The sequence below is a fragment of the Camellia sinensis genome, chromosome 6 (assembly GCF_055761805.1).
Source record: "Camellia sinensis isolate YWXY chromosome 6, ASM5576180v1, whole genome shotgun sequence".
NCBI lineage: Eukaryota > Viridiplantae > Streptophyta > Magnoliopsida > Ericales > Theaceae > Camellia > Camellia sinensis.
Window position 1 is genome coordinate 137898500 of NC_138966.1, and position 26662 is coordinate 137925161.

General features: G+C 40.2%; 2 protein-coding genes across 2 annotated transcripts; one reads left to right on the forward strand and one right to left on the reverse strand.

The window, feature by feature from the left end:
- Positions 1-215: 215 nt before the first annotated feature.
- Positions 216-3025, reverse strand: LOC114314309 (Tetratricopeptide repeat (TPR)-like superfamily protein). Its single transcript, XM_028260786.2, has one exon. The coding sequence runs from the start codon at positions 3023-3025 to the stop codon at positions 1037-1039; it is 1989 nt and encodes a 662-aa protein (XP_028116587.2). The 3' UTR covers positions 216-1036.
- Positions 2654-9102, forward strand: COS1 (6,7-dimethyl-8-ribityllumazine synthase / DMRL synthase / lumazine synthase / riboflavin synthase). Its single transcript, XM_028260787.2, has 9 exons — positions 2654-3282; positions 4100-4348; positions 4432-4571; positions 5144-5239; positions 5954-6049; positions 7017-7095; positions 7622-7668; positions 7938-7997; positions 8789-9102. Exons 2-9 carry the CDS (start codon positions 4135-4137, stop codon positions 8825-8827), a joined length of 771 nt encoding a protein of 256 aa, XP_028116588.2. The 5' UTR covers positions 2654-3282; positions 4100-4134; the 3' UTR covers positions 8828-9102.
- The last annotated feature ends 17560 nt before the right edge of the window (positions 9103-26662 follow it).

The following is a 26662-nucleotide window of genomic DNA, read 5'->3' on the forward strand; positions in this document are numbered from 1 at the left end:
TTAGTAATTTTTTTTCCACACTCAAACCACATGTAGTAAGATATGGTAGTCTTTTTGGGTGCAATAAAGAGTGAAAAACGTGGAGAGTGAAGAAGTTAACTAGCTCATTTAACAGCAAAGAGTGAAAAGGGATTTGTTTATGACTTTAATTTTTTATGAAAGTATATGTAAAAAAGTAGAGAAGTGGTATGATAATTTATAAAAAAATAAGCAAGTTGCCAAACAACCCCTTAAAATGGTCATTTGCATTTTGCATAGCAAAATTAATTTAAATTATAATGAAGCAAACCAATTTAAACCATATCACCATTGAGCCATGAATTGTACATATATGCTTTGGTAAGTGAACCTGGAATGACTTTACAATTGCTGAGGATATTGGTTTTTCCAAACTGGGATGACAGTAAAAGCTATAGCTAGTCCTGCTGCAGGTATTGCCTTCTCCAAAGTTTTTCCAATTTTGGATTTTATATTTTCATCAATCAATTTAATCCAAAGTACACATATACCAATATCAGTATGAACTGCTTTCCATGCATCTTCAGAACAACCCTTTCACCCATTCTTTTCAACCGTTTTGAAGGCACTGCACGATAAATACATTGTGGATTTGTAAAATTCCACAAGCCACCAAGTCAGTCTCGTGAGAAAGTTGCCTGATGAGGATGAAATGCAAATGACACGATCAATTTATAGTAGATATGAACTGTCTTCAAAATTAACACCTTTGGCTTTGCCAGGTTTGGCATTGGTTGTTTTCATCCTTGTACGGTTTGTCTACACAACGAAGTAGAGAAAACCCAAGGCCAATACAAATTCTCACTAAAGCATCAAAGCTCAAGACATGCAAATGCACAGCTCTGAGTTCATAGATGTTGCCCATCAGTCCATATCAAGCATATTAAACTACCCTTACTTTGTATAGCTTTGCCTAGATCAATGCCACACCTGTCCAATATGCAAGAGGCAAATAGCAAACAAAGCCACCACACCGACCATCACCGTACTCGTAGGTGATAGGTACTGATTTCTAATACTACCAGTAGTCCCCACAAGAACAAAAGCCACCATGAAAATGGTGGAAACGGTTGGTGTCTCGCAATATGATTTCTCTCCCCACCACCTTAGACACAAACTTGAATGCCGAGTGGCAATCACCACAAACTCTGATGTTCTTCTTGATCCTGATGGTGGATCCAGGTGGTGTGTAAAGAAGGGAAAATGCTAGAGCAAGCTTCTCACTATGGTATTGCAACTTCAATTCCCTCTCCTGCTGGTCAACAAACAAAAGGACATGACTAGTGTCCGGGACATAGCCTATTTGCTTAATTTTGCAACATATTTCCTCCCACTTCTCATGGATCTCCTCTCTCTGTGGGTGGGCATCATCATTTGCCACAAACATATGGACAGAATTCTCAATCTCCACCCAACTACAAGCAGGTTCTTTCTTCACACCGCTCTCTTTCATCATCTTTCTCACTTTTGCAGCCTCACTCCATCTACCAGCAGAGGCATAGATATTAGAGAGCAGCACATGAGGTCCCGAATCATGTGGGTCCAATTCAAATACACGTTCAGCAGCGTACGCCCCCAATTCTATGTTCTTATGCATCCTGCAAGCACCAAGGAAAGCACCCCATACAGCTGCAGCGGGTTCAATTGGCATGCTTTTTATGAACCTTTCAGCACGATCAAGATGACCAGCTCGACCAAGTAGATCAACAATCGTGACATAATGTGAAACCTCTGGTTCTATCCCATACTTCTTCATTAATTCAAAGTAATACTGTCCTTTGTCCAATAACCCAGCATGGCTACAAGCAGTGAGAATACATAGGAAGGTAATCGCATTAGGTTCAATTCCGGTCCTAAGCATTTCCTCAAAGCATCTGACAGCTTCCTTCCCAAGTCCATGTTGGGCACAAGCAGTAAGCATCGAATTCCACGAAACAACATCTCGTCTAACCAATCTATTGAAAACTTTTTTCGCATCCTCAATGCTACCTGATTTAGCATACATGTCAAGAATAGTGTTGCCTACAAAAGCAACAAGCTGTTGGCCAGACTTCATCATATGTGCATGAACCCATTTCCCCTGCTCCAAAGCTCCAATACTAGCACAAGCAGTGAAAACACTAGAATAGGTATAATGGGTAGGTCTAAAATCCTCTCTTTGCATCTTCCAAAACAAACGAATGGCATGCTCTCCCTCACCCTTCCTCGCATGCCCAGCAATCAGAGCATTGTAAGAAACCTCATTCTTGCTCAGCAAACTATCGAAAACAAACCGGGCTTCATCCATTAGGTTGAACCTAGCATACATGTCCACTAGAGAACTACCCACATAAACATTTGAATCAAAACCATACTTAACAACAAACCCATGAACTTGCTTGCCATCCCTGTCATCAGGCACAGCCCCAGCAGCCTTGAGAATACTAGAGAATGTAAACTGGTTGGGCTTGAAACCCAAACGAAGCATTTGAGGGAACAAAACAAGAGCATCAATGGGTCTATCGTTCTGCGAATAGGCAGTGATTAAGGCAGTCCAAGAGACCATATCTTTTGTGGGCATTTCATCGAACATTTGGCGTGCGTCGTCGGGACTGCCACATTTACCATACATGTTGAGGAGGGTATTGTGAATGACAAGGTAGTGATTGAATTGAGATCGGCGGAAGTGGGTATGGACGATCCGACCTTCTCGAAGCTTCCCGAGGTGGGTACACTTGTTGAGAAGCTTAGTGTAGATGGTTGGGTCTGGTTCAAGAGCACCATTGTCGATTAGGTCCAAGACGTAAAGTCCGGAGCTTTGGCTCTTTCGGAGAAGGTCCTTGTCTTGGATGACGCAGTGAGATACGTCCAACACTTCTTCTTCTTCTTCTTCATCTTCTTCTTCACCATGGAAGTCTGGAATTGGAGATGATGCGTTTCCGTGAAAGAACAGAGGAGAGAAGAGCATTCCAATCCCATTCCTAATCCGAAAGAGTGGTGATGTTGATAAAGATACATGCTTTCGCATTATCCCAATCTACTTCTTCGAGGGAAACCAGAATTGTTGGAGTTGACAGGTTTCAAAAGCCTTCATGTTCAAGAACAAAAAAAGAACAAGAAAAGGGCAAACTAGAGAAAAAGCAAGAGAGTGTGATGAGATAATTTGGGGGTGTAAATAGAGTAACCCACACTCCCAACCCAACTCTCTTACCCTAGTCAACACACTTCCCCTTCCCTCTCTACACTGGACAACAATTAGGCATCTACCAGGCGGCCGTCCTCCAGGTACTTTCTTTATCTCTTTCTCTCTCCCCTCACTGCCCATGGCTCCACCGTCCTTCTCTCTCCACACCTCTCACTATCCATGCACTCCACCTCATGGCCTTCATGGCCCAACCCCCCATGCTCATACCCTCTTCCTCCACCCCTCTTGTTCCTCCAGCTGCCACCTCATGCCCCTCCTTCACCCCCCCCCCCCATTGTATTATTTGATTGTTTTTGATTAATTTGTGGGTTTATGTTGGGATGTAGAATTGATAATAAAGTTTTTGGTTTAAATTGTGGAAAAAAAAATATGGATGTATGTGTTAAGTTTTCACAAAATTATGGATGCGTATGTTTTTGGTACTCTCTTCCACTCTCAATTCAAGCCTTTACTTCAACCATTTCAACGCTACCAGCCTGGGATGCCCATAAGAACAATTGATTTTTGTTCGGAAGTATATACATGAAGACTGGTTTTTGGTCAAAAATTGATAGAAATTGATATCCGAATGAAAAGCACCAAAATTTTATAGAAACCATTTGATTCTCAATTTCTTTTCTTTTTGAAATTGCGAAAGAATCTTCTATATTCATTCTCAGTAGCCCGACACCCTTCAGGTATGACTCTTTTCTTCAATAGACGGCTACATGGATTTGTAATTTAAAAAAAAAACTACCTTTTGTTTGGTCCTCTACTATATTAGTTTATATTGAATATTTTTGTCTAATATATGTTAATGCATTGCAAATTATGGTTAAAAAAATGTAACTATAGTCGACATTATTTGTCTAAATTTTTGTACATAATATTTGTGCCCCTATCCGTCCCTGCTTGTAGGGATTGTCGTTTGAACTTTGAACTTAAGAGTTACAATGGCTGCTGCTGCTGCAACATTTGGTGCTACAAACACTACCACCTCTACTGCCACCTACAAAGAGTATGATTGTTATCGTTCCTTCAATCATGAGAAGATCTCATGCTCATTGCTCACACCACCTAGACATCATCACCACTGTCCTCTTCGTAGTCGTTTATTTCCTCATTGTAAATTAACACCTATGACAACTTCTTCATCGGCCATCCCAGGTGAATAGTTTAGGTCAATTTTTCTTCTTAAATTTAATATGAAAACTATTTGTGTGTTCATCACGTCTATCTTTTTTTTTTAGGCTTTTGGCCTAATGTTGGAGTGGGTGTGAGCGGTGAAGATGATCTTTCTCGTACCCGATCTTTGTCGTTCGCACGCACAACAGCTGTTCGACATTTGACGGGATCTCTTACTGCAACTGAGGGCCTTCGCTTTGCTGTGGTCAGTCTATTTACTTTTTATGTCCACCCCTCTCTTGTTATTTATCATTTGTTTGAATGAGCACATGGGATTTATTCAATTTCATCAATGAATGCATCACTTTGTGCTTATATGCATGTATTTTATGCATAATGTACTATGAGATTCTAATTCTAGCTGTGCATTCATGTTTTTCAGTTCTATGTTGGTCGCATTTCCACATTTTCCCTGAACATTCAAATATATTCCAATTTCTGGCCATATAACAATGTGTTCTACTTTGTCTCTTCATATTAATGCTCTCATTTCCTTGCAATTAGTGGTTATGCCTTAACAAAATTTTACAACCTCATCATTCACAACACCTCTCTCTACCCTACGCATGACTCTTTTAAAATTATGTAGTTTTTATTTATTTACTTTTTGCTCCAAAAAAAAAGAGGTAAATTGCAACTTGAGTTGATGATTAAGTAATCTAGGTAATGTTGGTTCAATTAAATATTTGCAGTAGTTCAATTTATATTCTATTTTGATGTATACCCCTTTGATGTTTCTAATAATTTGTTGGACATGGACTGCCTTCCGTTGCAAAGGTTGTGGCACGGTTTAATGAGATTGTGACGAAGCTGCTTTTGGAGGGAGCTTTGGACACGTTCAAGAGATATTCAGTTGAAGAAGAAGACATTGATGTATGTAGTTATCTGGAACCCTTTCAAAAGTTGGCTACATTCTTCTCTTATTTTTTTCTTTTTTTTTTCCCTCTTATTGTGTTCCTTTGTTGGTAGATTTGTGCACCTAGATTTCCATCTCTACTGGAATAGGCAACAGATGCCTAACCTGCATATCTTGAATGTGCGAAGGGTATAATATCACTGGATTTCTGATTCATGACTTGATTTTCTATATTATAAGTGATAATGTTGTCTTATTTGAAGTGCCCGATTGATGGGGTGATTTTGATGCCTGACTAGCTCCATATTTGTCATACATGACTATTTTTCCTCGATGTGCTGAATTTCCTGTCCTGGGGCTTGTCAGACCTGCCTGTGCATCTAATGGCAAAGAATCACCACCTTTTGGATAGGTTATAACCAAAAGTACTTTGATTAGTCAGGGATTCACCTTAATGAATTGCTAAATTGAATGGCATGCGGAAGAAGTGAACATTTGCTGTGGTAAAACAAACCTGGTCTGACATGATTTAGAATATTTTCAGATCACTGTCATGTTAAAACATGAGTTGTCTATTATTTATTGGGGTGAAATTGTTGGTGCTGATGTGGATAAATGTAGCACAAATCATGTAGTGCTTTCATCATTCCAATTGTTTTACATGGTCTGTGGTCATTGTTTTGCTTGAACACTCATTAATAATAGGTTCAATTATTGTATGTATGCATCAGGTAGTGTGGGTTCCTGGTAGTTTTGAAATTGGTGTCGTTGCAGAAAAGCTGGGGAAGTCTCACAAATATCAAGCCATATTGTGCATTGGAGCTGTGGTATGATTTCTCGTCAGAATACCTAAATCTTGCTATGCTGCAAGATTTTATTGGTCCTTTTTTTGCCTTATTTTCTTGCTTAACTGCATCCCACTTTTCTATTATGCCTGAATGTTTGATATTAGAATAAGTTTTGAATGACATGTAACTATCCAAACCTGGATCTCTTGGCTATGCACTGTCGTTGAGGAACTGTGGAAATGGGTAGTGCATTGGTTTTCATTTTATTACAACTATTTTGATTCTGTGATAGGAAGTTAGGGTCTAGCTTTGCCATATAACAGGACAGTGGCTAATTATGAGTGTGTGGGGAGTGGGTGGCCGGGGGGGTGTGCATGTGGATTACAGAAAGGATTTTATTGGTTTGGGATTAGACACGTGCCACATTATTTTAAGCACTAGTCCTGTTTAAAATGACTGATGCATTGTGATGGACCTCTTTGGGAGATGTATGGCTTATTGTTATGACAACTCTGGTGAACGCTGCTTATTTGGTTGGGCTTGGAGGGGTGGATGAAAAATTTTGTCTGCAGTACCTATTGGTACTTCATTTCTTAAAAAAGTATTAGACTTTTTCCTGAAGCATATATTCGGAATTGTTTAGGGAGAAATGTCCTGGCATACAAAGGTTCTCCAGGTGTGTTTTATTTTCTTTGTTTTGTTATGATTGTTCCAATTGTTGTAATTTCATTTTATGTCTTATGTTTTTGGTTTGAACCGTCATAGAATGCTTCCCTTCCTGTGAGGAATGCTTCTTGACTTTATTCATACCAGTAATTCAATAAGCACTTCAATCTTCTTCCACGACTACTGTTACTATTGTTGAAGGATGTTTAATCTGTATGGGTTATATTTCAATCAGGAAGCTCTAAGCTTTTCTTTTATCTTCTTGGTGTGATTACAGTCTGCTTGCTATTGATGTCCTAATCAATCAATCAATTTTTATTTATTTATTTTTGGTTGGTAGATAAGAGGTGATACTTCCCACTATGACGCTGTTGCTAATTCAGTGGCATCTGGAGTACTCTCAGCGGGTCTGAATTCAGGTTGGTTCATATGTTTATTTTCAATCTAATCTTGTCCTTTTTTATGGAAATAAAATCCTTGTGACAGCGGAAACTTGTACCTGTAATTTATTCATTGTATTATAAAGTTTCTGCATCAGTTTAGCAATGCTATGGATTTCTTTTTGTTTGTTGAGCTGTAAGTAGATGATATTAAATGGAAGTTTAGTCAAACCCATCCTGCTAAATTAGAGATGTAAAAATGTAGTATTCTCATCTGTTCATTTACTTTACATTTATCAATTGTTTTTCGGTTTCCACATACGTGAATTAGGAAATGTATAATAAATTGTACAATCTGAACACAATCAAGTAGTGATTATGCTGGATGGACTATCAATGACAATAGAATTAGCGTTTTTTGACAGAAGGGCATTGTAGTCAGTATATAGAAAGGATTCAAGTTTAGTGATTTATGTGGCTTTACTGGTTATAGTTTTGGTTTATTGATAAAAATTGAAGTTTTTAATTATTATTATTATTATTATTTAATGTAATGACATTGCAGGAGTTCCTTGCATATTTGGTGTTTTGACCTGTGATGACATGGATCAGGTAAACTCATGATATTAGCATTTACTTTTTTGGTTAGCTACTTATTTATGTTTAGGAGTTCTTAGCTCAAAAATTGGTGGTTGGTTGAAGTCTTTTATCATTGTTATTGATTTTTTTTAAAATCTTCGTATAATCTTTTGTACTCCCCTGTTTCTGAATGGTAGAGTTTTCTTCTTTTCCGCAGTGTGGAACTCTGCATGGAAACTCTAGTTATTTCTTTGTGCTAGTAGTTTTTATGAGATTTTCGAATGCTTTCGTTATGATTGCAGGCTTTAAATCGAGCTGGTGGTAAAGCAGGGAATAAAGGCTCTGAAGCTGCTTTGACAGCCGTAAGTTGGCTACATACATGCATAATCAAAGATTGTCAAATGTCTTTGCCACGTGGTTGATTGCTTGTGTAACTAACAAGCTTGGTTCTGATTTTGAGTTCCTTCCACTTGGTGATAAATGCATTTGCTCATTCTCTTAGCTAGGCAAATTTGAGCTGAGTTTCAGTAGTTAACTTTTCTTACCATCACCATTCACCACAACTATAATGTCTGAAAGGTTTGATTTGTTCCTGATCTGTCCTTTTAAGTGGGGATTGAGGGTTTTAGTAGGGGAATCAACGTTCAATTGGCAATGAAATCTAAGATAAGGTGAAATATTGAAAAAGCAAATGATTCAACTCCAATTCTTCATGTGGGAAAAAAGATACCATGGCCTAGATGTGTTTTGGAGCTGCAGAATTATGCTTTAGGGTTCTTATGCTTAGCCTCCATGCCAAACTCATTAGAAGAAAAGGTTGAGAACAGTCAAATTTGCTCTGACACTTTTGGAACACCATTTTACCCTTAAAAAAAGCATATTAAGAAATGTAACTATTTTGCAGTGTCCCATTTTTGGACATGATAATTAAATGAAACAGGCACGCATTCCCACATCTGGCACATATACACATTACTATGTCTGTTCATTATTTTATCTTGGCTGATATAATGTTACAGTAATTTGAATGCATGTTGAAATATTATACACATTTTTTTTTCCTTTCGATCATGCATCTTCAGTATACAATTTAGTTGTGGCTCTAAATGAAAGATCAGTTTTTCATAAGAGATTGTTTTGGCTTGTGTTGCAGATCGAGATGGCATCTCTTTTCGAGCATCATTTGAAATAGAATTATTTGATCTACATCTTCTTGTATTTTTCTGCACTAAGCTGCCAGAACTTCTATGTTGAAGCTTTCTAGGGATAGAATTATATGATCCACCAATCTTCTTATAAAGGGAGTGGTCTGATGTTGTATTTTTGCTGCCCCATGCTGCCAGAACTTCTATGTTGAAGCTTTCTAGGAATAAGGTAGCTCTTGATGGCTTGCTAGCCATAATGAGTTCTGTTGTTTGAAACTATATGAGGATGAGAATAGATAATGCGTGATGGATTTAACAAAAATGCTTTTTATGTGAACTATTTTTTTTTTTTGAACATGCCATTGGTAACATTTTGAGACTGTGTGGTGTCACACGTAGACATTTTCCACTTGTTATCGGGAGGCAGTGATAGTGGTTGTGGCATATGAATTTGTTTTATTTTTTCCTGTGTAAAGCTTTTTGTTTTTTTCTTTCATTTTTTTTAAGGTAAAAAGAAGTGGTGATTGGCAGCCAAAGTAGTGATAAAATTGTATTCGCTTTGCTTGGTTTGGATTTTCTAAAAATATTTTTTAGAAAATTTTATTTTCTTATTTTTTGTTTTTTTTTTTTTGTTTTTACTGATTTTTTTAATATTTTAAGCAATTTTTTTAAATTTTTTGACACACCTAACATAAATACATTTAAAAAATATAATATTTGTGAAAAAAATCTTTAAAAAAATCACTAAATCCCAAAAATATAAAAAAAAAACAAAAATTCAATATATTTTTCGTATTTTTGTGTATTTATTAAAATTTTTAAATCTTTTTTTACAAATAATTTACTTTTTAGATACAGTAAGATGTATCTAAAAAAAATGCTTAAATTTTTTAAAATATTCACTAAAAACAAAAAACTCAATTTTTAAAAACTTAATTCAGAGAACTTAAATCAAAGACATTGATTATTATCTTTACTATCCCGCTATATTTTTTTTTGAAAAAATTGTAAAGTAGTTATATTAAAATAAAATTAACTCTAGACATACCAATAAAAAGAAGGGTAAAGTACTAATAGGTTCTAAAAATTAGATTTAATTCATATCAAATTTTATTGAAAATAAGTCTTAATAAAATAGTCATTAAAAATAATTTTTTATGGCGATTTTTTTGCATATGTTATCAAAAATTAACAATTAGTTATTTTTTTTGTCATGATTTTTATAAATTGTTATTAAAATTTACAGTTACTGACGTTTTTCTATGATAAATTTTTAAATTGTTGTTAAAAGTTAAAAATTAATGACGTCTTCTTCATGATATTTTTTTAAATCGTCGTTAAAATTTATAATTAGTGATTTTTTTGTGATAATTTTTAAACTGTTGCTGAAAATTAACAATCAATGACGTTTTTAATAGTGTTTGATAAAAAAAAATGTCGGGATTGGCTTCCCTCCAGTCCGTGTTTGGGCTAGAGGGTGATATTGGGCCCATTGGGGCCCATCATGGGCCTCGTTTCGATAATCCGAACCTTCAATGTGTAAAACTCGTCAAGTACTATATGCATGTAAAAAAATCACGTTGATCGGATATCGATAGTTATTTAATTAGGTCAAATTTCTGTCAACCGTTTATTTTTTCACCGTCTATTTTTTTTTTATACAAAACTTATTTGATCATGTAACTATCGATATCCAATCAACGTGATTTTTTACAAAAATATAATACTCGACGAGTTCTACACATTGTATCTATTTGGCACAGCTTATAAGCAGCTTATTTAAGCTTTTAGCTTATATTAAGCAATTTTAAAGTGTTTGGCACAGTTTATCAAAGCAACTTATACCTTAAGTGAAGCTATTTTCAGCTTATTTTCCAAAGCAGCTTGGGAGATGCTTAACCAAAAGTCGGCTTATGCAGGGCAGCCGGTAAGGGGTAGCTGAAATGACTTAAATGCCCTTTACCAATTTGAAGTATTACCAAATTATCATTATATAAACCACAAAGATATCACTGTTCACTATGTGAGAGAGACATAGACGATTTCCGACGGTCAGAGGTGATTTCCGGTGAAGCTCTCTCTCTATTTTTGCCGTTGTGCCTTTCCTCTATCTCTGTCTCTTTCCTTTTTTTGTCTTTCTTCGTCTCCCACGGCATACCTACGCCGTCACCATCAATGCCTCTGCAACGGTTGTCGATCTCCTCCTCCATGGCTTCGGCAACACCACCATTGCCTCCCTTCGCTTCACGTCTTCTCTTCAACGCATCGCCACCATCACACTCAACCACCACTGCGATATCTCTCTTTTTGTAACCGTCTCAATCGCCATGATCGTCATCGCGATCTGCCATCATTGCAACCTTCAAAGACCAAATCGTGACAACAAGCTCCTCAAATCTAGGGTTTTTGATGGTGGTGGAGGAGATGCATGAGCTGAGAGAGGGCTTCTTGCATACCATCGCCGGTAGTGACAGCGACGGCGACGACTCCTCAGATCTAGGGTTTTGCAAAGTTGTAAAGAAAAAAAGAAGAAGAAAAAAAAAAAGACAATAAAAAAACAATTTATTTCAATTACTTCCATTTAATTTTTTTTTAAAATATTTCAATTAATATTGAAATAAATTGTGCATTTTATATCCATTAAATAAATTACACAATTTACTTCACAATTATTGATATAACTTTCACAATTTCACAATTTAAATAAAGAAATAAATTGCACAATTTTATTTCAATTTAAAAAAATACAATTTACTTCCACTAATGAAAAGAAATATAATTGTTATATTATTAATTGTAATGAAAAAAATTTAATAAAAACATAATCACAATTTTTTAAAAAAATTAAAATTGAAGAAAAAAAATGAAATAACTTATATTATATGAAATAAAAAAATGAATATTATAACTTCTATCACATAACTAATTGAAATTAATATAAAGAAAAATAATATGTAATGACATCACAACATTATTAATATAAATACATGGATATTAATTGTAATGAATTAATAAATTAAACAAAATTAACAAAAAGAAAGAAGAGAAGGATGGGGAAAAAAAAAGAGAAAAGAAAATAAGGAGAAAAAGAAAAAGTATTGATGCAATTAAGCCATTAATTCACACTAATTAATTTATAATGCAAAAATGAAATAATTTTATATTAATTGATACTATTAATGAAAATATTAATTTTTGTAATACTAATTATATTAACTTTTATTAATGAAATAATTTTTTTAAAATTAAAACTAAAAAAAATGTCAAAATAATCATTGTTATATCATATAAGGGCAAAAAAGATAATTACACAGCAAAAAGCTATTTTATAACTTATCAACCAAACACTATTCTGCTGCTTAAATCCATAATCTCACAGCTGCACCAAACATGTTAATAGCTTAGATTCACAGCTATAAGTTATAATCTGTAATAACTTTTCCACAACTCTACCAAACAGGGCCATTGAATGGTTCAGATTATCAACATAGGATCCATGGTGGGCCTCCATAGGCCCAACAACACCCTCCAGTCCAATCACAGACTAGAAGGAAGCTAAACCCAAAAATGTCATTAATTTCTACAAGACTTATTGAATAATAAATTTACATATTAAAATGTATATGTAAGTCCCCAAAAAAACAAAAACAAAGTCCTTATATGTTGTGTGCACGTTTACTCATTTTAGTTAGGTTGTTAACTTTTCATATGTAAAAAAATAAAGAGAGTGATATAATACTAGTGTATGCCCGTGCCTGAAGGCACGGTGTAAATAATATTAGGATTAAAATTATACGAGCACGAAATAATGTTCTCGTATAATCCTGTTGATCAAGTCTGCGCTCCTCCAAACGTCGTCGCTTTACTCTCTGAAAACACAAATGTGAGCTAGCCGGCAGGTGTGTGCCGGATACCTCTCCGATGCCTAAGTCAGCAAAATAGACAAATAGACAAAAGCTCTGTGTATTCGAGAATCAAAGTTGTATTACCTTTACATAGGTTATATTGTGAGCTTTTATAGGTTCCGCATAGCACAATCTTAGTAGGACTCTTATTCCTCCAAGTAGAGTCCTCCTAGGAATCATACTCCTGAAAGATAATATTTATCCTTTAACACCCCCCTCACTGTTTAAACCAAGTGAGATGGTTTTACCACGGTTGGATGACAAGATGACCGAGCTAACACTTACCCTTTGACATACTCAATTCGGTGATTCTGTACGCAGTGCCTAGCTCGGTCCCCGTCCAAGTACACCTCGGTTCTAGTTGTTTGAACCGAGCTAACTACAACAATCCCTCACCGGGCTAACCAGGATGAGGTCTATCACGCAAGGCCCAAGCTCCTCAATCCATAGCTCGGTCCGAACTGTGCCTGGGTCAAGCTTGCTAGCTCTAAGACCAGGATACGTCAAACCTTACCCCGGTCCATTGTGCGGCCCAACTTACAAAGAAGGCCTTAGCTCGGCCCAATTACAAATTACCCTCTCAATTGCCCCTTTAATTCCATCTGCGTAGCATGATTGGGATTATTTGTTACCAGCCGAGCTAAAAACTTTAGCCTTTCAACCAAGCTAAAACGCCGCCGGGCTACCAAACAGTTCGGTCAAAAAAACGTCTTTTCAGTCGCTACAAAACTGAATCGCTTACTATTCCACGAACACGTGGCTGACCCCCATTGGTCAAGCACAGTTGTCCCAGCCGTCTTCGTACTTCGCGTATTTTGAACAGTCCCGCCTTTTCCATACGCCTTAAACAAAAACCCTATGTTTTGAATCCACCACTTCTACTATTCATCATTTTCTCTCTCTCTCTGAGCCTCCATTTTTCTAAACACAGTGCCTGCGAAGCTCTTCCTTGCGATCTCGATCTTCATCCTCTCGTCTTCAAACTGTAAGTAACTCAACCCCACTTCCTTTTTGTTTGTTTAGTTTCTGTAGTATGTAGCATACTATTTGCATGTTTTTCAAAACACACTACTTTCGTTTCCATTTTTCTGGAAAAAAACAATGTAATAGAACCTATGTATTCATGAATAATTTGAAGAACAATGCGTTTGATCCAAAATAGAATTCCAACCGAGTTAGGAACCTGTTTGTACTTAAGGTGTGCACCTAGCCGAACTAAATTAAGTTCCAATAGGACTTACCTTCTGTTTCCTTTAGCCAAACTAAGGGACTGTATTAGGTGTGCGCATTACCGAACTAGAAAGCCTTAACTAATGACCGGGCTATCACTTGGGACCAAACCAGCTCTCTGATTTAGTCAAAATTGCACCAATAATGCCACACCCTAAGCTTCAACCGGGCTAGGAACCTCTCGTTCCGCTTAACCAAGCTGAAGTCCTTCGTCTCAACCGATCTAAGAACAGACTGTATAGTACGCAGCCGAGCTAGGACTCCATTTATTTTGCCTTTGTTTCTTTTTGCATGGTCCAATGATCTGTGCTTAACACTTTTTTTTTTTCACTTTGCAGACTGACTAGGTTGGCCAGGCACACCTTTGCACGCTCAACCGAGATACTGAAGGTCATCTCAACACCGAGCTAAATTATACATAATTTAAGTCCACATGGAGAAGTATAGATTCTTAGTAAACTCTCCAAGGGCTATGGCTGAGTTCCGAAGGGACTACAACATCCCTGATGATGTTCACCTTAGTTTAGCTGAACTAGACACCACTCCCTGAGGTAAATCGGGCTTCGTTCCCTTCACCATTCTTTCTATTGTAGAAACCGGACTCCGATTCCCTGTACAACCTCTTCTTTGTGAATTCCTCAGACAAACAAGACTTTGCCGTACCCAACTTTCCACAAATTCATACCGAATAATAAATGGCATCACCGAGTTAAACCACCGGCTTGGCCTTAATCTCGGTTTAGCCGAGCTATTTCACCAATATTCACTTGGCCAGAACGAAGATGACTGGGTGTACTATTTAAGAATAAGAAGACGCTGCGAGAAGATAATAAAAAATACCCCGAACAAAGATGTAAATGATGACGACTTTTTCTGGGTCTCTGGTAACTTCGAAGATCAGAAAGCCCAAATACCAGGAGACCAGATTAACTGGAATAAATGAGTAGCCGGTATAATTACCTCGGCTTAGTTTTGTACTTTCTTTACTCTGTTTATAAGTTTGGCATTGTGCTAACCGTTGCTTTCTTTTCATGCAGATTTGGACCATCTAAAGTCACAGTATAGTTATCCCAACCTAGACGCACTCCACGCCGCATTAAGATATCCCAATTGAAGTTGGGCCGAGCTACTCAATTTTGAGCCGACATATAAATATAGCAGCAGGAGGAAGACCAGGGTGACGGATTTCCTTTTAGAGCCATCACCAGAACCTGATCCAACCCTTCCACAAATCAACCTCATTTCATTAACTACAGAACAAGAAATGGCCAAGAAGAGGGCAGTAAGGGCCCTAATCACCAAGACAAATCTAGCCGAGGTACCACAAGCCGGCCAAACACAAAAGGCCGTGGTAGCCCTTCCAACCGCTCAGCCTTCATCATCTCGGCCAAGAAAGCGTGCTCAGACTTCCACAACCGAGCCACGCCTTGTTGACGAGGATGAAACCATGCTTTCCCAAACCACACCACCAAGCCCACAACCTGAGTGCTCAGACCGAGCTAGCTCCTCTAAGTGGGTACCAAAGATCACCTTCAAGAACCGTGCTATTACTAGCACTGATTCAGTGGTCGTAGAAAAAGACCATTCGTTGGCTTTTAACCTGGACAAGAGCGTATGCCTTCCAGCCGATATGGAGCACCACGACCATCTCACCGAGCTGAAGGCCATTCGCTCGGCAACAAAATCAATGGTGCTGGTAAGTTCTCTCTTTTCTTGCCCTAATTTGTATATCTGTTTGCCCAGTTTTGCTCAAAATTGTTTCTTTTCTTTTGCAGGCCCTATGGAAGAACCACGTCGCTCACAAGCGCGTGTTGGAGCTTCTAAAGACCACACGGTAGGCCGTGGCAGAGGCCAACGCTAAATCAGCCGAGCTAGAAGAGTTCAAGAAGAAAATGGTTGAGTTACAAACTGAGATGGGCCACCTGACTGGTCTTGTCAGCTCGGCTGAAGTAGATAAGCAAAAGATTGCAGCCGAGTTGAAAGACAAATATCTGTGTGAGCTGGCCAAGCTCGAAAGAAAGAAGAACGCTGAGATAATCGAGCTGGAGAAGAAGGGAGAAGACGCGGAAGACCGCGGTTACAAAGAAGGTGAAGCCACCTATATCCTGCAGTGCGAAGCTGCTAAGGATGTATTTTTCAAATGTGGGTGGAAGGCAGCCGTGGCGCAGCTCGGTCATGGCCAAGAGACCGAGGTCTTCCTGAACCCTCCTCCATATTTCATACCGAGCTACATGGCGAAGTATGCCAACGCCATTCAATAAAAATTTCTTCAAGTTAAGAAAGAAGAAGAAGCATCAGAGCCCAATAATGCCTCGATCGTCGCCAATGATCCCGCTGTTCAGTCAGCTCGGGTGGAGCCGCCGGTAAAAGACTTGGTTAAAAACCTGACCGAGCTACCTGCTGAAACCGGGGTTCGAGTTGATCTGGATGCGGATTTTGACGACCTTTTTGCTTGATCCTGTATTTTCTGCTTTTTACTTATTTGGAAAGAATGTGTAACCGGGCTGAGGCCCCATCTTTTGTACCTTTGATTTGAATTTTCAATGAAATCTTCTTTTGTCTAACTGTTTGTTCGGTTAACTCTCTGCTTGCGCTTATTTTCTTACCATAAATGCATGAAGTATAACATTTTCTGGCCGAGATACCTATCTCGGTCTTAACCTTGTAATCTGTTGGGCCATACCTGCCAACCTCTTCAGCCTAGATCCTTATCTCGGCTAAAGAGTACTTAAATTTTGTTATTCTAGCCAACCACTCTTCAGCCTAGATCCTTATCTCGGCTGAAGAGTGCTAAAAGTTGGTTATTCCAGCCAACCACTCTTCAGCCTAGATCCTTATCTCGGCTGAAGAGTATTAAATGTTGGTTATTCCAGCTAACCACTCTTTAGCCTAGATCCTTATCTCGGCTGAAGAGTACTAAAAGTTGGTTATTCCAGCCAACCATTTCAGCCTTAATCCTTATCTCGACTGAAGAGCACTAAGTGTTGGTTTTTCCAGCCATCCACTCTTCATCCTAGATCCTTATCTCGGCTGAAGAGTGCTAAAAGTTGGTTATTCCAGCCAATCACTCTTCAACTTAGATCTTTATCTCGGCTGAAGAGTACTAAAAGTTGGTTATTCCAGCCAACCACTCTTTAGCCTAGATCTTTATCTCGGCTGAAGAGTACTAAAATTTAATTATTCCAGCCAACCACTTCAGCCTTGATCCTTATCTCGGCTGAAGAGCACTAAGTGTTGGTTTTTCAGCCAACCACTTTTCAGCCTAGATCCTTATCTCGGCTGAAGAGTACTAAAAGTTGGTTATTCCTGCCAAACTTCTTCAGCCTAGATCCTGATCTTGGCTGAAGAAAGCTCAAAGTTGGTTATCCCTGCCAATTTAGAGCTAAGTGTTTGGTTATTCCTGCCAAACTTCATGCAGCCTAGATCCTTATCTTGGCGTAGGAGAAGTAAGTGTTGGTTTTTCCAGCCAACCTCTTCAGCCTAGATCCTGATCTTGGCTGAAGAGAAAAAAGTGTTGGTTTTTCCAGCCAACCTCTTCAGCCTAGATCCTAATCTCGGCTGAAAAGAGCTCAAAGTTAGTTATTCCTGCCAACCTAGAGTGAAGTGTTTGGTTATTCTTGCCAAACTTCTTCAGCCTAAATTCTGATCTCGATTGAAGAGGGTTCAAAGTTGGTTATTCTTGCCAAACTTCTTCAGCTTAGATCCTGATCTCGGCTGAAAAGGGCTCAAAGTTGGTTATTCCTGCCAACCTAGAGCCAAGTGTTGGTTATTCCGGCCAACACTGCTTTCATTGCCCCTAGCTCACTAAAACAACTTTTACAGAAGAAAACAATTGTGCTGAAAAAGAAACTACTTGTTTTATTGAAAAAAGAAAAATTACAAGTACTTTAAAGAAAAGCTAAAAATAAAATAGTTTGAGATTGACAGTGTTCCATGGCCTGGGAATGGCCTTGCTATCTTCATCTTCCAAGTGATATGCCCATTTTCCTGCTAATCCAACCACTTTGTAAGGTCCTTCCCAATTAGGCCCTAACTTGCCATCTCCGGGAACCAGGGTGTTTTCCATTACTTTGCGCAGCACCCAATCTCCAATCTTGAATTGCCTCAGATGTACTGTCTTGTTATATTTTCTGGATAACTCTTGTTGGTATGAAGCGATGTGAACCAGTGCTCTTTCTCTTCTTTCTTCCGTAAGGTCGAGTTCCAAGGCTATGGCTTCTCCATTTAATTCTGGGTCAAAATTTTCACTTCTAATAGTGGGAAGGCCAACTTCCAGTAGGGTTACTACTTCCATACCATAGGCCAAAGAAAATGGCGTTTCTCCAGTTGGCCGCCTAGGTGTGGTACGATAAGTTCATAAAACATGGGGAAGCTCCTCAGCCCACTTGCCTTTTGCTTTCTCTAACCTTTTCTTTAATCCATCCAAGATGACTTTGTTTGATGCTTCCGCCTGGCCATTAGCTTGGGGGTATGCCGGTATAGAGTCGTAGAATTCTATCTTGTACTCCTCACAAAAGCCTCTAAAAATTTTGACATCGAACTAAGTGCCGTTGTCGGATATTAGAGCCTTGGGTATGCCGAACCGAGTGATGATATTCTGCCAGACGAACTTTTTCACATCTTTCTCCTTTATTGATGCGAGAGCTTCTACTTCCACCAATTTTGTGAAGTAGTCTGTTGCTGCAAGGAAGAACTTTCTGTTGCCGGGTGCCAGTGGAAGTGGCCTAACTATGTCCAAGCTCCACATCGCAAAGGGCCATGGGCTGGTTAATGGTAGAAGCTCTCTGGTTGGTTGATGTATTTGGTGTGCGAACTTCTGACATTTCTCACACTTCTTGACATACTTTTCTAAATCTGCTTGCATGTAAGGCCACCAATATCCTTGTGAAATTGCTCTGTAGGCCAATGGTCTTCCCCCTTGGTGGCTTCCGCATACGCCTTCGTGTATCTCGAACAAGAATGCCTCGACCTTGCTTGGATAGACACATTTCAAGTAGGGTCCTGTGAAGGATTTTTTGTACAAGGCCATTGATGGGGAGAGCCAAAATCGCTGTGATTTTGCTCTTATTTTGTTGGTCTCTTTCTTCTCTTCGGGTAAGATGCCGTCCTTTAAGAACACTATAATGGGATCTATCCACGAAGGGTCTAGTTCGGCACAACATACCTCAGCTACTTCGGGTTCTTCAATGCTTGGTCTTGGTAGGAAGTCGATCCGTAACGGATGAGGGATGGATGTATCTGTCATCGAAACGAAGCCTGCTAGTTCGTCTGCTCTACTGTTTTCTTTACGGCCAATCTGCTCTATCCGTACTACTTCGAACTTCATGATCTCCTTTCTGACTAACTCTTGGTACTTAGCCATCCTCTCATCTGTTGCCTCGTAGTCGCCTGAAATCTGGTTTACTACCAGCTGGGAGTCACTGTAAACCATTAACTCGGTGGCCTTTATAAAGAGTGCTGATTTGAGGCCTGCTAAGAGCGCTTCATACACCACCTTGTTGTTTGATGCTGGGAAGCCTAGGTTGACTGCTTGTTCTACTACTAGGTCATCTAGTGAGATGAGGACTATGCCAAGTCCTGCACCATACCTATTGGATGCTCCATCCACAAAGAGCTTCCACATCTCTCTAACAAATAGCTTCCAGCAAGTGAAGGGGTCGGATGATGTCTTAGGGTCGTGCGTGTTGCTTATGTTTTCTTCCAAGTCCCTGCTTGCTGTTGGGGTTTGCTCTTCACTGTCTGTCTGCCCCAAGTTTTTACTTGTGGATGAATCCTCACTAGGAATGGCATGGTTTATTCCTTCCTTCTGATCCTCAAGCCCGTATGGTTTGCAATGTGGCGGGGTGTCTTGTATTAGGGGTTGTGCACTTCCTGCGGCACTTTCTGTCCCCATTTCAGTTGTACCAGTCAAGTCAACTGGGCATATGTGATGATTTCCTGGTGTGAACTCTGCCATAAAGTCTGCCAAGGCTTGGGCTTTTATTGCGGTTCTTGGCTGAAACTTGATATCAAACTGTCCCAATTCCACCGCCCATTTCAAGATTCGCCCAGAAAAGTTCGCCCTCTCAAACAAAACTTTTAGGGGAAAAGCTGTTAAGACGATTACAGTGTGGGCATGGAAGTAATGTGACAGCTTCCTTGAGGCCATCATCAAGGCTAAGGCCAGTTTTTCCAATGGTAAGTACCTGGTTTCTGCGCCCAACAAGGTCTTACTAACATAAAAGATGGGCAGGTGTTGGATTTCTTCTACTTTGACCAACACCGCACTAACTGCGTGCTGTGAAACTGCTAGGTACAAAAAGAGTTCTTCTCTAGGTATTGGGGTTACTAGTAATGGTGGAGAAGACATGTATTCTTTCATTTCTTCTAGGGTACGATCGCATTCTTCATCCAACTCAAACTTGGCTTTTAATGCTTGAAAAAATGGTCGACATCTGTCTGACGACCGACTTATGAACCGGTTGAGCGTAGCTGCCAGGCCAGTGAGATGCTGCACTTTTTTTATTGTGTTGGGTCTCTCTAGATCCTGGATTGCTTTGATCTGAGAGGGGTCTACCTCTATACCTCGGTTGGTCACCAGGAATCCTAGGAATTTGCCCGATCCTACACCGAATGCACATTTGGATACATTTAGACGCAACTTGTTCTTCTTCAGAATCTGGAACATTTCATCTAGGTCCTTGAGATGGTCGTTCTCATTCTTGCTTTTGACCACCATGTCGTCTATGTAAGCCTCCATTGTTCTGCCTAACAATGGTTCAAACATCTTGGTGACCATCCGTTGGAATGTTGCCCCTACATTCTTTAGGCCAAAGGGCATGACCTTGTAACAATACAATCCTCTTGGCGTTGTAAAGGATGTGACCTCCTGGTCTGGTTTATACATAGCAATCTGATAGTAACCTCTGTACGTATCAAGGAAGCTAAGTCGATTGTGTCCTGCCGTCAGGTCTACCAGTTGGTCTATCCGTGGTAGGGGAAAGCTGTCCTTTGGGCATGCCTTGTTGACTGTTTTGTAGTCGACGCAGACACGCCATTTTCCATTTTTCTTTGGCACTAATACGGTATTGGAGATCCACCTGGGGTAGTGCACTTCTCTGATAGCTCCTACCTCCAGCAAGTTGCCCACTTCTTCCGCCACTACCTTGGCATGGTGGAGTGCTGATCTGCAAGTGCCCTGTATAATTGGTCTAGTAGTTGGGTGTAGAGATGGCAATCGGAACCTGGCCTGACGGGGACCCGATCCCCCGACCCCGAATTGAATGGTTATTCCCCGAAAAATACCCCCGACGGGCCGGGATGGTATTAAAATTTTAATCCCCGATGACATTCGGACCGGGGACGGGGATGCATGTTTCAATCCCGGACCCGGCCCCGATCCCCGCCCCGGTTCCCCCGACAGGAAATTACTAAGTTACCCCCGTTTATATATATAATATATGTGTATGTGTTAGGGCTTGGCTAAACACACTCCTCACACACATACACAACCTGTCTCTCCTCTCTCTCTCTCTCTCTCTCTACAAGTGCTACTCATGGTCATGGCGTCGGCAGTGGCGGCGGCTCCTCCCATCACGACGATCTCCTCCCATCACGGCGATCTCCTTCTCTCATCTCCCATCACGGCTCCTCCCATCAGGTGCAGGTGCTACTCACTCACGGTCATGGCATTGGCAGTGGCAGCGGCGGCTCCTCCCATCCCTTCTCCGATCTTCTCCTCCCATCTCCGACGCCTTCTTCCTCCTCCCATCTCCGACGTCTTCTTCGTCCTCCCACCACGGTGATCAGTGTTAGATCTGTGTGTGTGTGTGTGTGTGTGTGTGTGTGTGTGTGATCTAATCTGGTGATGAATAATATATATATGATCTGATCTGAAAATATATATATATGTTAGATCTATTTTTTTTTTTGAGCTCATCAGATTGTTAATGGTGATGAAAAACAGATCTGTTAGATCTGAATTTTTTTTTTTTATTTACATTTGTTACATCTTAAATTTTTGAGCTCATGAGATTGTTAATGGTGATGAACAACATTGTTAATAATTGTTGTTGTTGTTGATGACAGATCTGTTTAATTGTTGTTGTTGTAGTTTGAAGAAATCATGGAACTAATTTTTTATTTTTATTTTTTTTTTCTTTTAGTCGGGGACTTTTCAGGGTCGGGGAAACCCGATCCCCGTTAAGGGGCGGGGGCGGGGGCGGAGGCAGTGATGAGCTCCCCGTCGGGGTCGGGATCGGGGACGGGGGGAGTTTCCACCATCGGGGATCGGGGACGGGGAGGGTGATCCCCGGCCCCGCCCCGCCCCGTTGCCATTCCAAGTTGGGTGGACGTTCAGTTGGTGACAGATGAAGTTTGGGTCAATGCCAGGCATGTCATACGGTGTCCAGGCAAACACTTCGATGTTAGAGGTTAAGAATTCCATGACCTCTATCCTCTCAGTGCTGGACAAAGATGAGCCAAGCAAAAAGAACTTTTCTGGGTCTTTTTCATATATCCTTACCTGTACCAAGTCTTCCACCGCCTAGTGTTCAACTACCTTGCCAACATCCGCAAACAGTTCATTGCTCTCAGGTTCTTTCACCATCTGTACATATCTTTTTGCAGCGCGGCTGCCATTTACTGTGACAAAGCACTGTTTTGACATAATCTGGTCCCAAAGACCTCTTCTATTACTCCGGCTTCGTTGGGGAACCGCAATACTTAATGGTAGGTTGACGCTACCGATCGCATGGCATGCAACCATGCCTTTTCCAAAATTATATTGTAAGTGGAAAGGACTTTCAATACCCAGAATTTCACTTGTTTCGTCATGGTTCCTGCCTTAACTGGGAGGATTATCTTGCCCACTGGCCACTCTGGCATTGAGTTGAATCATATTACGGAAGATGTTGCAGGTGCCATGTCTTTGTCCTCTAGTTTCAGTTGTTTGAATGTTTCGTAATACATTATCTCACATGAGCTTCCTTGGTCAATCAGAATACGCTTGATGTCGAAATTCTTGACGCGTAGAGTGACAACCAATGCATCATTGTGAGGGCAGTATATCCTTGCTAAATCTTTGTCTTAAAAAGATATGACATTTGTGGCCTCTGTTCTCTCCTTTTTGAAGGCAGATTGTGCACTTAATACCTTCCTCAAGTGCTCAGCCTTTTTGATCATTCCCCTAAGCTCACATACCCGCTCAGGTTCGAATACCTCATGTATTACGTTAATTACGCCTTGAGATGGAGCGTCGACCGGCATCCCGTTTGGGTTGTTGCGGTTCTGAGAGGCTGGTTGTGTCCCTCCTTCTATGTATTGGTTTACATGTCCAGCCGCCACTAACTCCTCCAAATGCTGCCTCAACGGCATGCAATTTTCAGTGCGGTGCCCCTTTTCATCATGGAAGGTGCATCGGGACCTCTCGTCATAGTCCTTTTGTGCTTCTCCCAACTTAGCTGGCAATCGGACGAAAGGTTCATCGCGTATCTCACTGAGAATTCGGTAGATTGGTTTTTTGAACACTGTGGTAATGGTAGTGCGAACTCTTACGCTATGTTTGGATTGAGTGATTTGGAGAGAAAAGAAAAGAAATGGAGAGATATGTATTTCTTTTACTTGTTTGGATAATCTAAGTGGAGAGAAATAGGAAGAAATGGAGAGAAACTCATTTCTCTTATAAGCCTCATTTTCAATCTTCCCAAAAGTGGAGAGATTGGGAGAGAAAAGAAACCACTATTTTTATAATACCAATTTTGTCCCTATAGAAATAAAAGAAATAAAATGATTGAAAATATAAAAAGGTTATTTTGGTAATATAACATAAAATAATTTCTTTTCTTTTATTTTAATGAAATCTAACCAAACAGGAATGAGAGAAATCACAATCATTTCTTTTCTTTTCTTTTCTCTTATAACTTAACTAATCATTTCTTTTATTTTCTCTCCTAAGTTCCCAAACATAGTGTTAGCTTCCTTTTGTCCGGGTCTTCTCTATTAGCCTGCCTGCCTCGCCCATTCCTGCTTGGTTGTTCTACCGTGTTGACTTTTGCTGAAGTCTTTTTATCTGGTATTGCTGTTGTGCCAGATTTTGCTTTAGCACGGGCGCTGTCTTCCTCCACGCGAATATGTTGGTGCACTCTCTCCATTAGGGCCTCCATCATGAGGGGCGGCGTCATTGTAATTGAGTCCCTCAATTTATTGCCGGCTGGCAGGCCCCGTTTGTACTGTGCTATGGCGAGGTTTGTAGGGCAATCCCTAATCTGGTTGAAGGTTTTCCAGTAGCGACTGTTGTAGGATCTCAACGTCTCCTTGTCGCCCATGTCAATAGAGAGCAGCTGGTCGATCTCCACTGGTGTCTTGGTGTTCGTTCTGAACCTAGTCACGAACGCCTCTGCCAATTGTGCCCAGGAGATGATGCTACCTTCTGGTAGCCTTTCAAACCAGGTTAGACCTAGGTCGCCAAGGCTGGATGGGAACAGGATACACATCAAGGCCTCATTCCGTCGGTATACCACCATAACTTGGCGAAAGTGGCTCAAGTGCATGTAGGGGTCCATTTTTCCCTCTTTGGTAGTGGAAGCCTGAAGGTAACGGTGCGTTCTCAATCGCCAGAACGAATGACGAGCTCTATAACCTTGCTAATGCTTTGTCTGTTGGTTCGTAAGCAAGGCGCGACATTGGCATTCCTACCTCAACGCTCTCATGCGTCTGAGGGGCCAACTGCTGAAGGGTCGAAACTCTGCGCGGGCCGCGTGCCCTGGTATCCTCCTTCTATCGTGCCCTTTCCTCAAGCACAGTTCGCAAGTCGGATGATCTAGGCAACTCCGTGTGCCTACACGATGTCTGGTGCGTGTGTGAGGGTCGATAGGTGCTTCCCTCAGTACATGATCTCTCAGTTCTTGTTCTCTCAGACCTGGAGTAACGAGTCCTGGAAGTCCTTGATTGAGTGTTGCCCGTTCTAAGGCTCCTACTCTCTGCTTGCAATGGTGTGGTACGCCTATCACGATCCTCCGAGTGGCGAGATGGCGTGTTGCCTTTGTGCCCTTCTCCTGTTGCCACCCCTTTTCCTTTTATCTGGCACTTCATTGACTCAATGTCTGCCGCCATCTTCCTTATTAACTCATCCTGCTCCTTCACGCGATCCTCCAGAACTTGAGGGTCTATCCTCCGCCTCTGTCTTTCGAGACTTTGAGAGCGACGGGGGCTGCCAGTCTGTCTCCCCCTTGCATCCTTCCGGGGGTTCTGTCGCTGGGGTTCTAGATCCGCCATGGGTGGGATAGAAGGTAAACCTTCGCGCCTCCCACCCCCCTCTGGGGTTTGTTCGTCGATAGCGGATTACGACAAATCTTCGTTGTGCGCCATTGCTTCCAATTAGAGAAAAACTCGATCAAGAGGTTTTATTCTTTCTAGAATTCCCACAGACGACGCCAATTGTACGAGCATGAAATAATGTTCTCGTATAATCCTGTTGATCAAGTCTGCGCTCCTCCAAACGTCGTCGCTTTACTCTCTGAAAACACAAACGTGAGCTAGCCGGCGGGTATGTGCCAGATACCTCTCCAATGCCTAAGTCAACAAAATAGACAAATAGACAAAAGCTCTGTGTATTCGAGAATCAAAGTTGTGTTACCTTTACATAGGTTATGTTGTGAGCTTTTATAGGTTCCGCATGGCACAATCCTAGTATGACTTTTATTCCTCCAAGTAGAGTCCTCCTAGGAATCACACTCCTGAAAGATAATGTTTATCCTTCAACACCCCCCTCACTGCTTAAACCAAGTGAGATGGTTTTACCACGGTTGGATGACAGAATGACCGAGCTAACACTTACCCTTTGACATACTCAATTCGGTGATTCTGTACGCAGTGCCTATCTCAGTCCCCGTCCAAGTACACCTTAGTTCTAGTCGTTTGAACCGAGCTAACTGCAGCAATTCCTCACCGGGTTAACCAGGATGAGGTCTATCATGCAAGGCCCAAGCTCCTCAATCCATAGCTCGGTCCGAACTTCCCCTGGGTCAAGCTTGCTAGCTCTAAGATCGGGATACGTCAAACCTTACCCCTGTCCATTGTGCGGCCCAACTTACAAAGAAGCCCTTAGCTCGGCCCAATTATAAATTACCCTCTCAAAAATATAATTATAATCTCAACATTATTTAAATTTATTTTTTAATTTGATAAAATCACAAATTTGTTGTAAAATTTTGGAATTCTCACAAAACTCCTCACGAAAACTCGCTTTTGCTTATATAATAAATAGTTAGATAGATAGATAGATGTACCTAGCATACATACAATTTCCATGGACATACATACAATAATACTTTTGCTTATATAATTATATGGAAATTGTAAGTATACCCGTAATGTCCTAGTGTATTACGGGAATACATACATTATATGAAAATATGTGTAAAATATATTGAACAAAAATGAGAAAATAAAAAAAAAAACAAATAGAGAGAAAAATAAAAATGAGAGAAAATAAAATAATAAAAAGAAAAGATAGAGGAAGGCGGGATCATGAGACCATGAAAGGAGGGGTGTGAGAAAAGAAAAAAAGTAAGAGAGAGAGAAGCAAGAAAGTAGAAAATGTATATGTAGAACATTTTTTGAAAAATATATTTCAGCCATTATTTTACAATTTGAACAGATCTGAGCCATCCAAATGTCCTAATAGGACAAAAATATGTTGAAGATTCAAAAACCGTTCTGCTTTATTAAAATATGTTGAAGATTCGTATGAGGTCTAAATTTACGAAG

Coding starts and splice junctions, on each gene's coding strand:
- LOC114314309 (XM_028260786.2), bottom strand. CDS start 3,025: ATGCGAAAGCATGTATCTTTATCAACATCACCACTCTTTCGGATTAGG.
- COS1 (XM_028260787.2), top strand. CDS start 4,135: ATGGCTGCTGCTGCTGCAACATTTGGTGCTACAAACACTACCACCTCT. Junction 4,349..4,431: donor TTCTTCATCGGCCATCCCAG/GTGAATAGTTTA, acceptor TTTTTTTTTTAG/GCTTTTGGCCTAATGTTGGA. Junction 7,998..8,788: donor CTGAAGCTGCTTTGACAGCC/GTAAGTTGGCTA, acceptor CTTGTGTTGCAG/ATCGAGATGGCATCTCTTTT.